Source organism: Phocoena sinus, chromosome 6 (genome assembly GCF_008692025.1).
Source record: "Phocoena sinus isolate mPhoSin1 chromosome 6, mPhoSin1.pri, whole genome shotgun sequence".
NCBI classification, from domain to species: Eukaryota; Metazoa; Chordata; class Mammalia; order Artiodactyla; family Phocoenidae; genus Phocoena; species Phocoena sinus.
This window is the reverse complement of record NC_045768.1, coordinates 12,004,299-12,016,505: the sequence shown is the minus strand read 5'-3', so window position 1 is coordinate 12,016,505 and position 12,207 is coordinate 12,004,299. Positions and strand designations below refer to the sequence as shown.

At 40.6% G+C, this 12,207-nt stretch overlaps 1 protein-coding gene and 1 long non-coding RNA gene across 7 annotated transcripts in view; one reads left to right on the top strand and one right to left on the bottom strand.

The window, feature by feature from the left end:
- The window catches only part of STRBP (spermatid perinuclear RNA binding protein), a 148,268-nt gene that overhangs the window by 6,611 nt on the left and 129,450 nt on the right, over positions 1-12,207 (bottom strand). For 5 of the 6 annotated variants that reach the window (XM_032634111.1, XM_032634112.1, XM_032634113.1 and 2 more), the window contains exons 17-18: positions 10,088-10,132; positions 6,619-7,585 (exon numbers count right to left, since the gene is read on the bottom strand). In XM_032634111.1, coding sequence (XP_032490002.1) covers positions 7,509-7,585; positions 10,088-10,132 — 122 coding nt within the window. In that variant the 3' untranslated portion in view covers positions 6,619-7,508. Of the gene's footprint in view, positions 1-4,096; positions 4,231-6,618; positions 7,586-10,087; positions 10,133-12,207 lie in introns of those variants that run through there. The other variant, XM_032634116.1, reaches the window with a different exon arrangement.
- On the top strand, positions 5,707-6,552 carry LOC116755159. The gene is made up of 3 exons (XR_004350246.1): positions 5,707-5,854; positions 6,024-6,215; positions 6,413-6,552. It is a non-coding gene; the product is annotated as an uncharacterized LOC116755159 (long non-coding RNA).

The following is a 12,207-nucleotide window of genomic DNA, read 5'->3' as shown; positions in this document are numbered from 1 at the left end:
CTGTAAAATAAGAATAATACCACCTTCAAGAAGGCTGAGAAATAAGAAAAATGTCCAAGTGCCTGGCACACACAAGGTGCCAATTTTAGCATCTTTCTTCCCACTCTCCTTTCTTCCATCCACTGCTGCCCACAGCCCAAAATGACCTAAACTGAGGGCCACTGTTAACTACCTGGGACATTCAGCTGACATGTGAATTGCAGAGACTGTTCTTCCAAACCACACAAAAGGATCAAGGTAGGAGAAACTGAAACAAAGCAGAGAGAGACTAGGCTCCTAGGCAGCGCGAAGAGAATGCCCTCACTGCAGCAGGCTAATCCCGTTACCTCATGGGGGCCGTAAGCAGCAAAAAGATGACTCAGGACCACATCTCCAGCTAGGATATTCTAATCTGACTCTTAAACTGCCTGGGCAGATGGTGGCAATCTCCACACTACCCACCAACAGAGACAGCATAGTTTGCAGAAATAGCAAAGTTCTGCCAAGAAAGACCCTAAGACCCTCCTTAGAAGGACCAAGTAATTAAGGTGTTAACAACTGACTGATCAAGGCAAAACAAACGAACCCTGGAGGCCTTCCCTCAGTGTTCGTTACTGAGGCAAGAATTCCACCCAGATGGCTACAGCTGAGGAATGGGGTCACTACTGCCAGGACATCACTGACACACATATATCCTGGATTGAAGAAAAGCCTCTTGACTATAATGCAAATCTACCTTATTTGCCTTTAAAAGTAACAGTCAGTCCTGTCTACACAGTTTTTATAACCTTAGGGCATCACAGAACTCGATCTGTATTCCCCACTCAGCTCACCTCTGCCAGCAGAGAGGAATGCCTGCACACTTTTCTCCAGAGGTTCCGGAGGTCCACGTGCGAGCCAGAGACAGACAGGAAGGTGCTCACCCTTTATTCAGACCAAACATCTCCTCATTTTTCCTTCTGCTGAAAAGCAACTTCCCAACTGTGTCCAGATAGATAAATGGGTATATGGACAGAGAGAGGGATGGATAGACAGGTATGTTTTTTTCTAAGATTAACAGGCAAGGGAGGCCTCGAGTGGTGTTAACTACAGATTTTTTTTTTCCAAGGTGTTGCAGCAAACTAGAAGAGAGAAGCATCCAAGTCAACAGCCTTCTAAGCATGCCACCCGGTCTCCTCTTTCTTTTCTGTGATTTATAGTAACTTGCTTTCTACCTGCCAAATAAATGGTGAGCTCTGAATGTCAGATTCTGGGGCTAGCTGTAATCAAACACACACTCTTTTCTTACTAATGCACTGGCAGGAAACTTAGAATCAGCAGGTTGATAAGCTCAGCCCCTTTGAAGTTCCAAGCACACCTAAATCCCAAAGCAAGTATTACGAACCCCTGGCAGCAGCTGCCCGATGATTAGCTACCACACAGAAACATGAGCATCTTCATCCAGCACGGATCTGCAGCAGCCTCCCACACCAGGTCTCATCCAGTGTTTGCTTTGTACCTCCCGACTGACCCGAAGTTGCTAGAGTCCTCTCCCAAAGCCTGGAGTATCCCAAACCTGTCAACACTAAAGAACCCACGCCGCTCCCCCCGCCCCCCAGCAGGCCACGCACCTGCTTCTCCACTACCTGCCGGCACAGCACAGCCTCCCGCACGTATTTTGTCACCTCAGCCAACCACAGTAAGAACGGTCAGCATTTACTGAGCACTTACTCTGTACCAGGTCCTATTCAAAGCACTCTGTGTATTAACTCAGAATCTAATTCCTAGGCCCCACAGGAATTTGCTGGAGGGAGAGAAATATACTCTGGCCCAGAGTCCCACATGGTTTCTAATCCCTATTTCTAGCTGTGCTATAAAGCTTACATAACCTAATTTGCATTATGCTGCTATTTTAAAAAAAATCTCCAAAGATCACTGCTTCAAGCATCAATGGAAGCTGTTAGCTCTTACCTAAAATGATAATGTGGGAAAGGATATCTATTCTTACAACTAAGTCAACTTCAATTCTTGACTTAAAACGGACTTTCTGGAAGATGCTATTGGGAAAGGAAGGAACTTACATAAGAAGTACTAGCTCTGTGCTCTGTAAGTAACTGCTAGAGAGAAACACGTCAATATTGAACTCACCTCAGTGGTAGACAGCTTCCTGGCTCTGCAGGTTCATTTACCACCCATCTCCCTTCCCGGCCTCCTAGTAACACTGAGAAATCTCTGGTCAATGGATGGCATGGCCTCAGATGGTTTCAGAGTAGGAGTCTGAATACAACAGAACCTTTCTTCTGGGTGACTTCAGAGGGACCACCCCCATCCCAGCACCACCAGGGAGGCACTGGCATACGCTGAATGGAAGTTGCAGGAAGACCACTCACAGAGCAGGCTGTCTTCAGTTTTAACTGCTCTCCATGTCCCTGATTTTTAGGGCTCTAGATTGCTAGAAATCTAACTGTTGGGGTTGGGGGAAAGGGGGCAGATCTCCTTAGTTCACTCCTGTAACTCACTACTGAAGATTTACCTCCAGTGCAGTTATTAATGAAACCCAAGAAACAGGGAAATGATAATGAATGATTGATTATAAGAGTAAAATTTCCCTCATTCGTCATCAAAAAATGTCGTCAGTGTTAATTAACCACTTTTGTTCTTTGCTACACTATAAAAACTAGTTTTAAAGGACTGGGCTCTTTGTTATTCATTTCATTCACTGCACTTATGTGGATAGAGGTCCACGAACATAAACCAGAGTTGGTTTCAGGCTCTCAAAACTGTCAGGGAAATTTAAAATGAGTGAATTTCCAAATGATGCCCATTTTCAGTGATGTCAGAGGGCCCATATTATTAAATAATTTATAAATAAACTATTAACTAAGTAAATTATCTTCTGACACTGCTAATGCATTATTTGGCTCCCAACCTAGGATATTTACAATAGGCCCAATTCCACCAACAAGGAGACTCTCCGACTTAAAAGGTTTCCACTGGGCAGAGCCTGTTTTGCTAGAGAAGAACCTGTTCCGTAAGGGGCACTTGGCTGTTTGATCAGGACTGGAATGTACTTGGTACTAGTCAACTAGACCTCACTCAGCCTTTTATAGATGCCGAAGCCACATTCAATGTACATACAGATTCTGTATGGGAAAAAAGTTGTTCCAGCAACCTTCAAAGTTAGCAATAAAAAGAAAACTACTACTTAGAGACAAATATAAAACAAACTTCATTTTAATCTATCTATCTATCTATATATATATATCAAGTACAACCTTAGCACAGAACATCTAACACATATGAAATGCATTTATGGAATGAATACACATAACGAAGAAGCAAATCCTTTTAAAAATATTTGGCCTAACCCTCACATCTTTAAAAGGAACTCCATGACGGTTGAATCAGGTGGGAAATAAATCATCTACCTAATCTGGAAAAGACAGATGAATTGCCTTACATCTATTTGGTCTCTGCACACCAGGTATTTACCATTCTGAGTCTTGCCATAATTGATTCTGCAAATACTTAGCTTAACTCAGTCAGTTTTATATTTTTCCATAGTTACCTTAATAGTTTGGTTTTTCTCATTTTCTATTGCTTTTTTTTTTTTTTTTTTATGGCTTCTTGCTGCTGTTGTATTAGGGCATACAACACAGATCAGAGATATTCATTTCTCAGAGAAGTCTCTCTCCTTGAGAAATTGGCACTTTGATCCTCAGCTTATGTAACAGCTACATATAAATGGGTCCTACCGGCACTGTTACCAATCTTGCTGCTTATGAAATTCCAGCACTTTTTGCCCTGACGTAAAAATCTTCTTAGGTGAACACTTCCCACCACCAAATTCTTTTATTTAAACAGGTAAGTGTGTGTAATTCGCATATACGTTATAAGTTTCTATACACATACACACACTTAAAAGTGAAATAATGTCTCTCAAAGAGAAAGTAATTATAAGGGTATTAAAAACAAAATGCTGAAAATAACTATTTCACATTTAGATCATAAAAAATTTTAAAGTAATGTGATGATATAAGACCTAAGAGATCAAATACATCATATATGATTGTCATATATGCATGTTGTGTTCATCGATTTTTAATTTTCTCTTTAATCAGAAAATAAAAGCGCTTACCTTTGTATACTGAGACCACAGCTTACAGTCACTATATCTCAGCCTATTTTATACAAGTGATATGGCTACGAAGGTCCAAGGAGAACGAGAATAAAGTGAGATAAACGTGCTGAAAACTGCTTAAAAGTATTAACCTGAAATACACAGAGGATCCAACACCAGTTTTAAAAATACATTAACGAGGTATTCCCAGCTCTTCAATTAATAATGGTGAATGACTCATTCATGATTTTCAAACATTCACCCAAATTTTAAAAAAGAAAAGGCTAATACCAGCAAAATCTATCAGTGGTTTGTTCCCCAGGTTAACAATTTGAGAGAGACTACAAACGACTCCAGGAGCCCTGGCTTCCCCGCACCATGCACTGCATCTAGTCAGCATGAGGTATGTTGGGAATCTATTGGACCAATTACCTTGCACAAGAGATGGGGTGCTCCCACAGCCTCAAGAAACATGGCTGCAGGCCACCTCCCTGGCTGGGTGCCAGCCCCCATGCAAAGAATACGGCTTCAAGGAGGACCCCTATCTCTGAGGAATTATAATAGCGCTAACTGACGCAGTCAGGAATGCAACTATTCAGTTTATGTGCTAAAAAAGTTTAAAAACTGTCAGAAGATAGCACAGCTCATACACTAATTCTAAGTTCTACATTGGTTTGTAGACTCCCCGACAAGAGACTAGGCTAGGAGGGGCTAAGTATATCCAGATATTGCTAGGTTTCCAAAGGAAAAGTTTTCGAACAGACACACCATGGCTCTGAATAAAGTATTGCTCTTCTTTAAAATGCTCATTCACTGCTTTCCAAAAGGAGGTGTCAGAGTGCTGTGTCTGAAAGCGGAAAGCCTCAGGGGGTCACATTGCTCTTAAGACTAAGACATAGAAATTGCCATTTCAAGCCAGACAACCTGATGGTTCTAGAAGTCAGAGAAGAAATCTTGAGGGCCCAAGTGAATAATAAATGGTGCGACGCTCAGAGGCTGGCAATAGGGACTGTCAATGAAAAAACCACCTACAGTGGAGAAAAGAGCAGAGAAGCAAAACTTTATGTTAATTTCACAGAATTTGGTGAAGCCAAAAGCTTCATTTATATTTCTCTGCTCTTTCAGCTGTAAGTGGAATTTTCATTACAAAATGAAGGGGTGGGAAGGGTAAAGGGGGTGGGGGTAGGGGAAGGACACTTAATTCATTACAAGATTTAAACAGTTGAACTTGCATGGTTACCACTTCTAACAAAGGACTGACAGCTCAATTATTTTAAGTAAAGCAGAGAAATGTAAAAGTTTGCAGCAACTGGGCAGGTTTACAACATGGTTAGTAACTTCCAACAAACAACAACAAAAAAAAAAAAAAAAAAAAGACTTGGTAGAAACCATTTGAAATGACTGCCATCATGTTGGAAAACAGCACAGCTCCATTTTCACCATTATAGAAGGGTTGAGTTATGAAGCTGAGTCAGCTACTTCAAAAGAATTTTCTAAAGAGAAATCTCCAAAGAGATTCCAACTTGGAATGCAAATTTGACAATTTCAAATAACAATACAGCTGCAGCTGCCAATTAATAGTATTCCAAAAACAAAGAGGACTGTTTGTAAATATTTAATTAATAAAAAATGGACACTACCAGCCATGCTTTTTCTTCTCAGTGATGGCTCTGTTTCATCCATAGGTCAGCAAAACGAATCAATGAAAGATGAAAACTCCCAGCTGAGATGGGCCCTCTTGTGTACGTCTAGCCACTAATGCACAGGATGAGAATGGTAAGTTCACAGCTACTTCCAGCAAGTGATGAGGTTTTATTAAAGTATCACCCACCACTAATAAAGACAAAAGGTCAAGGAGCAGCAGTAACAAGCATGGTGTAAAAATTTTATTTCTGATAAGTAACACTAACATTTGTTTTAAACGATCTGTTTCATTCTCATTTAGCGGTCCCAAAGAAATCTGGTACCTAAATTTGCCGTATTTTGTGAAGCCCATTCTCAGCGATGGGTACTGTTCAGCTCCAAAAAACAGAAATGAAGAAAGACGAGGAAAGCTAATTCATACTAAAAACAGACATTTTTAAGACACAGCAACTTGTAAATATCAACATGGGACCACACTCTTGCCTTCATGGGGGTGAGTACCTTAATAAAACCATTACCTTCTAGTAACATCATAGGCTTCCAAACAAGGTGAGAATGCAAGTGGAAGACTTAGGTCTGCACCCTTTACAGAACAACACAATGTTACCAACTGATCATTTTTCACCAGCTTAATCAGGTGTCTTAAAAAATAAATGCTGACCCATGGCTGAAACCTGTCACTTTTCACAGCAGCACTCAACAAGAACTGGGACAATCGAAGAGCAAGTTTTTATGGGGACCCTGTTGCTGCTTTAGATTCTGGTGTAATTGAAGAGGATAAGAGACCCTTCAAAGAATCCCAGAAAAATCGCTAATCTTCTCTCTGCATGAAAAAAGCCAGGGAGTGAACACAGTGTCTTACAGAGTGAAGAAGGCCACAAGAACAAGAGAGGGTGATTGATCAGTTAATTTATTATTTTTTAAAACTTGGAAATTCGGAAACTAAAATAATCACATTCCTCCTTCCCCATCTCTGGGTAGTGCCATCATTTTAATAAGCAATGCTCAGATAACAGAGTAAACCTTTATCATGGGGATGCCCTCGCACAGCAGGAGTACAAAGGGCTTACAAAGTAAATGGACTGTGGCTCAAACTAACAATCGCCTTTGCTTTGTTTTATCAGTTTGGTTACAAATGAATGGGTTTCTAGGGCTAAGTTATTATTAGTTTTCAATTCTTTATAATTTGATACCAAAACATATCAAAAATAATAAGCTAAAACAATATTCAAACCCATATTTTATTGGCTTTAATTACACACTTCAATATTTACAAAGTTAAAGTTTAAATGAAAAGTCTCTATTGTATTAAAAAAAATAACTACAGCCCGAATTAACGTGCCCTGGGGCAAATACATATCAATCAGCTAAGCATCAGTGACTGCATCAGGAACCAGGCAGTACTCTGTGTTACAACAAAGCAGTTTATTTGTGATCAGTGTTTGAGACTCTATACATCCTTCACGAATTTAATTTTACATAATCTGATACTCCTCTTAAAACTTAAACTTTGAACTGCTAGACTTATTTCCCTAGAACAGAAGGGCTGGTATAAGTTATTTTCCGGAAATGAGGTACCGTTTCACAGAACTAGTTTCTTTTTGTTTGTTTGTTTTCAAGTTTTAGAGAACTAAATTTGCGTTTGTTAAAATCAAAAAGTAGGAAAGATGTTCTTTACAAATAATTTTGATCAAGTATGTGTTCAAAGAAAGCAGGATAAAAAGGCTTTTTCTCTAACATTCTGTATGTACTATATTGTTCAATAGGAATTAGCTTCTGTCATTTGCTAAAAGAATGAGTAGTGGGGAACAGGATATGTTGGGAATTTCATAACGGGTAACAGAACCATTCTCTTGGGTAAACCTACAGAGAAAAGAAACGGAGAGGACTCCAAATAAGTTTAATAATCCAATAAAAATTTCAGGTTAAAAAAAAAAAAGAATCTTACAGTAATTATCATTAACCTTTTCCAGATTAGTCAGTCAACATGTACCGTTATGGAAGAGGCCCACAAACTTTGAAGTTACTCTTAATATTTTCCACTCAAAATTAAGATGGCTACATCATAGGAAGAAGGATATTCAAAAAGGGATTTCATCTGAGTGAACTGTCATGAATTATAAAGCTCAAAAGCAATGCTATTGATTAATATTCTGAAGTGACTCTCAATTTGGCACATCACATGTTACAGGAGAAACAGGGACGGTGAAGATTCACAGCACAGCTTTCTGTGCAGGCCTCAGATCCCCAGAAAGACAGTTCCAACTGGAGTTGTGACCAGGTGTTTACCTTACGGCTACTGCCAATATTGGCATGGCAAATCTGGAAAGATTAATTACTTGCTTAATTTTGTAATTAATGAGTTCTTGTGGCCTCACAAACTTCTGCATACTCAAGCATGATTTGAAATCTGATCCTTATTTCTATTCTAATATTTAAGCTATGGAGAAATCACAAAGCAGCAACAGCAGGTATTCGAGAGCACCAGATGATCAGAGGGAAATTACCCCACATGCAACAGCTTTACAAAGGCCAAAAGACATATTTACCTTACAGCCAAAATAAAGCATCGTTTTAGTAGGTTGGCATCACAGTAACATTTAAAAACCAAATCTTTTATGTGAAAAATGGGGGCATTACATTTCACCAGCTTTGGAAGTCAGTTATATGGCGCATGGGAGCCTTCTGAAGGGGGGCTCAGAGGCCGCGGGGTGAGAGCATAATGTTAGAGAGGGAAGAACAAGAGAGAAAAACTAAAAAGACAGGAAAAACGTGAATGTGCCTTAGAGCCTAGATATACAAATGTTTTAAAGAAAAAAAGTAAGCTCTAGCAAACCTGTACTAAAGAACATGGGACTTACTATGTCTAAAAGAAAGACACGGGCTTCAGGCCCTGCCCCGGGAGGCAGACGCTTTGGCTCTCACACAGGACATGAGTCTAGTGAGTCAAATGTATTTGGATAAACTGACCAGACCTAATTCACAGGAAGGACGAGGTGGTCAGGGTATCCAGAAGTTGGCTGAATGGTAAAAGCAAATTGCCAAATCAAAAGGAGCTAGAGAACTTGAATTCAGAAGGAACTCCAAGTGACAGCATATTCTTGGACGGGGAGGCCCTGGCCAATCCTGAATGTGTCAGTGGAGACATTCAGTTAAGGAAGAAACTCCAGACTCTGCTCTCAGCCTTAGAGGAAACTCACCCCAAACGTCTGAGCCTTCCAGCTTCTCCACATCTTTCCAGGATGTAAATTATCTATCTTAATGGGGAAAGCGGTCAAACTGTTCACTTTCTACTTATTTCTACAGCTAGGAAATCAGATGAAGCTTCAGTTTAGCAGTGTCTTAAAGACCCATAATTTTCATCCAAACAAAAATGGGAAAGCTGATGCATGAAGAGAAAAAGCATAATGAAAGGTCTGAGGCTCGTGTGGAGGACTAACGCCACAAGTAGCAACACAGTCCAGGTCCTTCTCTTCTGTGTGCACACACACCCAGCCTGGGGTCGCACTGCTGCACACACACTTGTGCACCCGCCCACTCTTACACTCACATGCATTCTCTCACATGTGTGCACACACACTCGCGCTCTTTTTTCTCTCAACGACAAACATCCTATAGATGGCCAACTCTATACCACATAGCACCCGAGTTAGGAAAAATGCCTAAGAGAGCATATCACTGACTCCAAACCTACTGCCTCCATTGCCACATAAACCTCATTCAAAAGTTATCCAAAGGGCCACTGAGGTTCATTTCCACATCTGCCTTTGTTTTTTATTTTTGGAGGGAGAGGAGCTATTCCTATGATTTTCTCACTGTACTACACAGACCTTCTGCAGTAAGCACTTCAGTAACTGCTGCAGATACCCCCTCATCACCCTCTAGGACCTGTCCACTCCACCTCTACGGAAAAATTCATGAAAAGGGATGACAGCTATGAATTTGAAGTGAGCACTTCCTATCTCTAACTCAAATCACCTAGAGTTCACAAACCAGAAACTTAAATGTAGCTCTATAACTGGCAGGCAGCCAAGCTAGAAGCTGAGTATGGCCCTTCAGTAGCCTTTGAATGGAGTATAAGTTGGCTGTAAGAAGAACTACTTAAAATATTTAATTTCAATATGGTCAGAAACAGGCAATTAGAACAAGCAGTCCTTCAATCAGGCAAAGCAGAGAGAAGAGCAACTCCAACCAAACCAAGAACCACAAGGTTGTGGCATTTTCAACGGGAATTTAAGTTGGGTCACTAGAATAAGTAGGTCTGAGATCCTCCAATTCATTTAAAGAAACCCTAGATACAAACTGCGCTTTGGATTGCTGTGCAGAGTGGCTTAAGAGGAGAAATCAGTAAGACGGTGTACATACCATAGGCAGGGGCAGCTGTGCTGTAACCATATGGTGTTCCATAGCCTGGTGCAAAGAAGGAGAAAGCACATCAGTCCAGGAAAAAGGGCAGAGTCAGCGCCGGCCCGATTCACAACGACCACCCGGCCCGGCGCCTTGGGGCCCAAGGGCTCCTTCCAGGTGCTGGCTCAACCAGAACCCTTCCCAGAATGGCCCGAGTCCACCGAGATTCCTCCATGCCTATGTAGAGTGGAAGCTTTTTACTACGGCCTGCCAAGCTCTCCTCACCTACCAGAATATCCTGTTTCTTTCTCACTACACTTACCACATTGTATTATAATTATCAACCCTTTGTCTGTGTTCCCCCCTAGAATGGCAGAGACTCAAGTCTTATACATCTTTGCAACACTTGAACCTAGCAGAATGTCTGGCATATAGTAACCACTCACACATTTTTGTTCAACAAAAGAATACTTAGAACCACTCAAGTTACCAATTTCTCACAGTTGGAAAATAGGAATTTCCAAGTCTTTTTTTCAGAAAGCAGTGACAGAGCAGGCTAAAGCCTCAACTGCCACTGAAGAGGGCGCACAGATCAGGCTGTGGGCTCGAGGGCAAGGTCCATGTCTTGTTGAAATCCGAATTCTGGGCCCCAGCACAGGGTCTCTCAGTAAATGTTGTTAAAATTGCCATTAGCATCTGGTGCCTATGAAGAAGGCTCATATTATCAATAAAGTACAAAGAACACAAAAGTTTTTGAACCATTTAGTTCTGGCACTAGTTTCTTATATGTCCTTAGATATGTAACCTCTGAGTTGCCACTTTCATCTATAAAATGGGAAACCCTCCAAGCTACTTTATAGTTTTAAAGGGATTAGAAATACTACATTAATAGAAATGACAATCTTTAATCTTTCAGTAAAATGACTTTAAAACATATAAATACTAAATCACTTGGGTAAATCTCTAGGAAAAACTGGTTTCTAAAATAGAACAAGGGCACAAAATCTACATGGGCCCTTCACATTGTACCCAAAACAAATCAAGCTTTTTTACTTTATAGCCCCTTTTTCTATAATCATTTCTGCTGCTAGAATGATTTTTTTTTTTTCTTCTTCTCTAGCTGACCAACTGCAACTCATCCTTTATGTATCTATCACCTCCTCTGTAAAGTCCCCCAGGCTTGCTGTTCACTTTGCCCACCCCACGTCACAGCTTGCATCATATTACACGGTACTTTCTCAAGTGTCTGTTCCTACCCCATGTGACCCCGAGCATTCACAGGGGCAGACGCTAAGTGTTGGTCATCTTTGAATACTCAGATCTAAATCTCTTGTTTGAGATAAAACATTCAAATATATGTTGAATAAGTAAATTGCTTTTGGGGACTAACTGAAACATTTTCTTAGAGATAAAGTTTTTCACTTTTTAGTCTATACTTAAGTCATATAAAACTGCGGGTTGTACAACTTAGTCTTTAGTGCTCACTAAATCATATATTTCAAGAGGACACAAGGCAGCTGAAATAAGCAGTAGGAAATATACAGTAGGAAAAGTATCAGAAGCCAAAAAAAAAGAAAAAAAAGATTAATGCTTAAAAAAGAAGGCTGTATATCAAATCTATTCCAGGAAAAGGTAGCTGGTTGGCTAAGGCTACAGTTTCAAACGTTTTACTAAAACCTCCTTAAAGAGATGAAACTATAACAACTAAGCCGGCCACTAATGAGGCCACTGGGGTTCTAATCCTGACTTCACGCCTCACTAAGGTGACTCTGAATCGCACCTGCTATTTAACCTCCCTGAGCCTCAGTCTTCTGCAGAAACTGATGGCAGACGAAGGTAATTAAATAACATGTGTAAAAATACTTACTACACTCCCTGTTGCACAAAATACACTCTGCAAATGGCATATAACCTATTCATAATCCAAACTGACCTAATCTGAATCTTCTCTAGGCTATAAAAGAACTTCCTTTCTAAAAGCTTCAGAAGACAGGCCTTTCACAGAGGTCAGTGCAATGATGTAAGAGAAGCTACTACAGAGCAGAGAGGCAGACAGCAGGATTCCTCTCACAATCACTGCCACTAGCTGATGGCTGCTGACCCCTCGGGCGTGAGGAAAACGTCCCATGGCCCAGCAG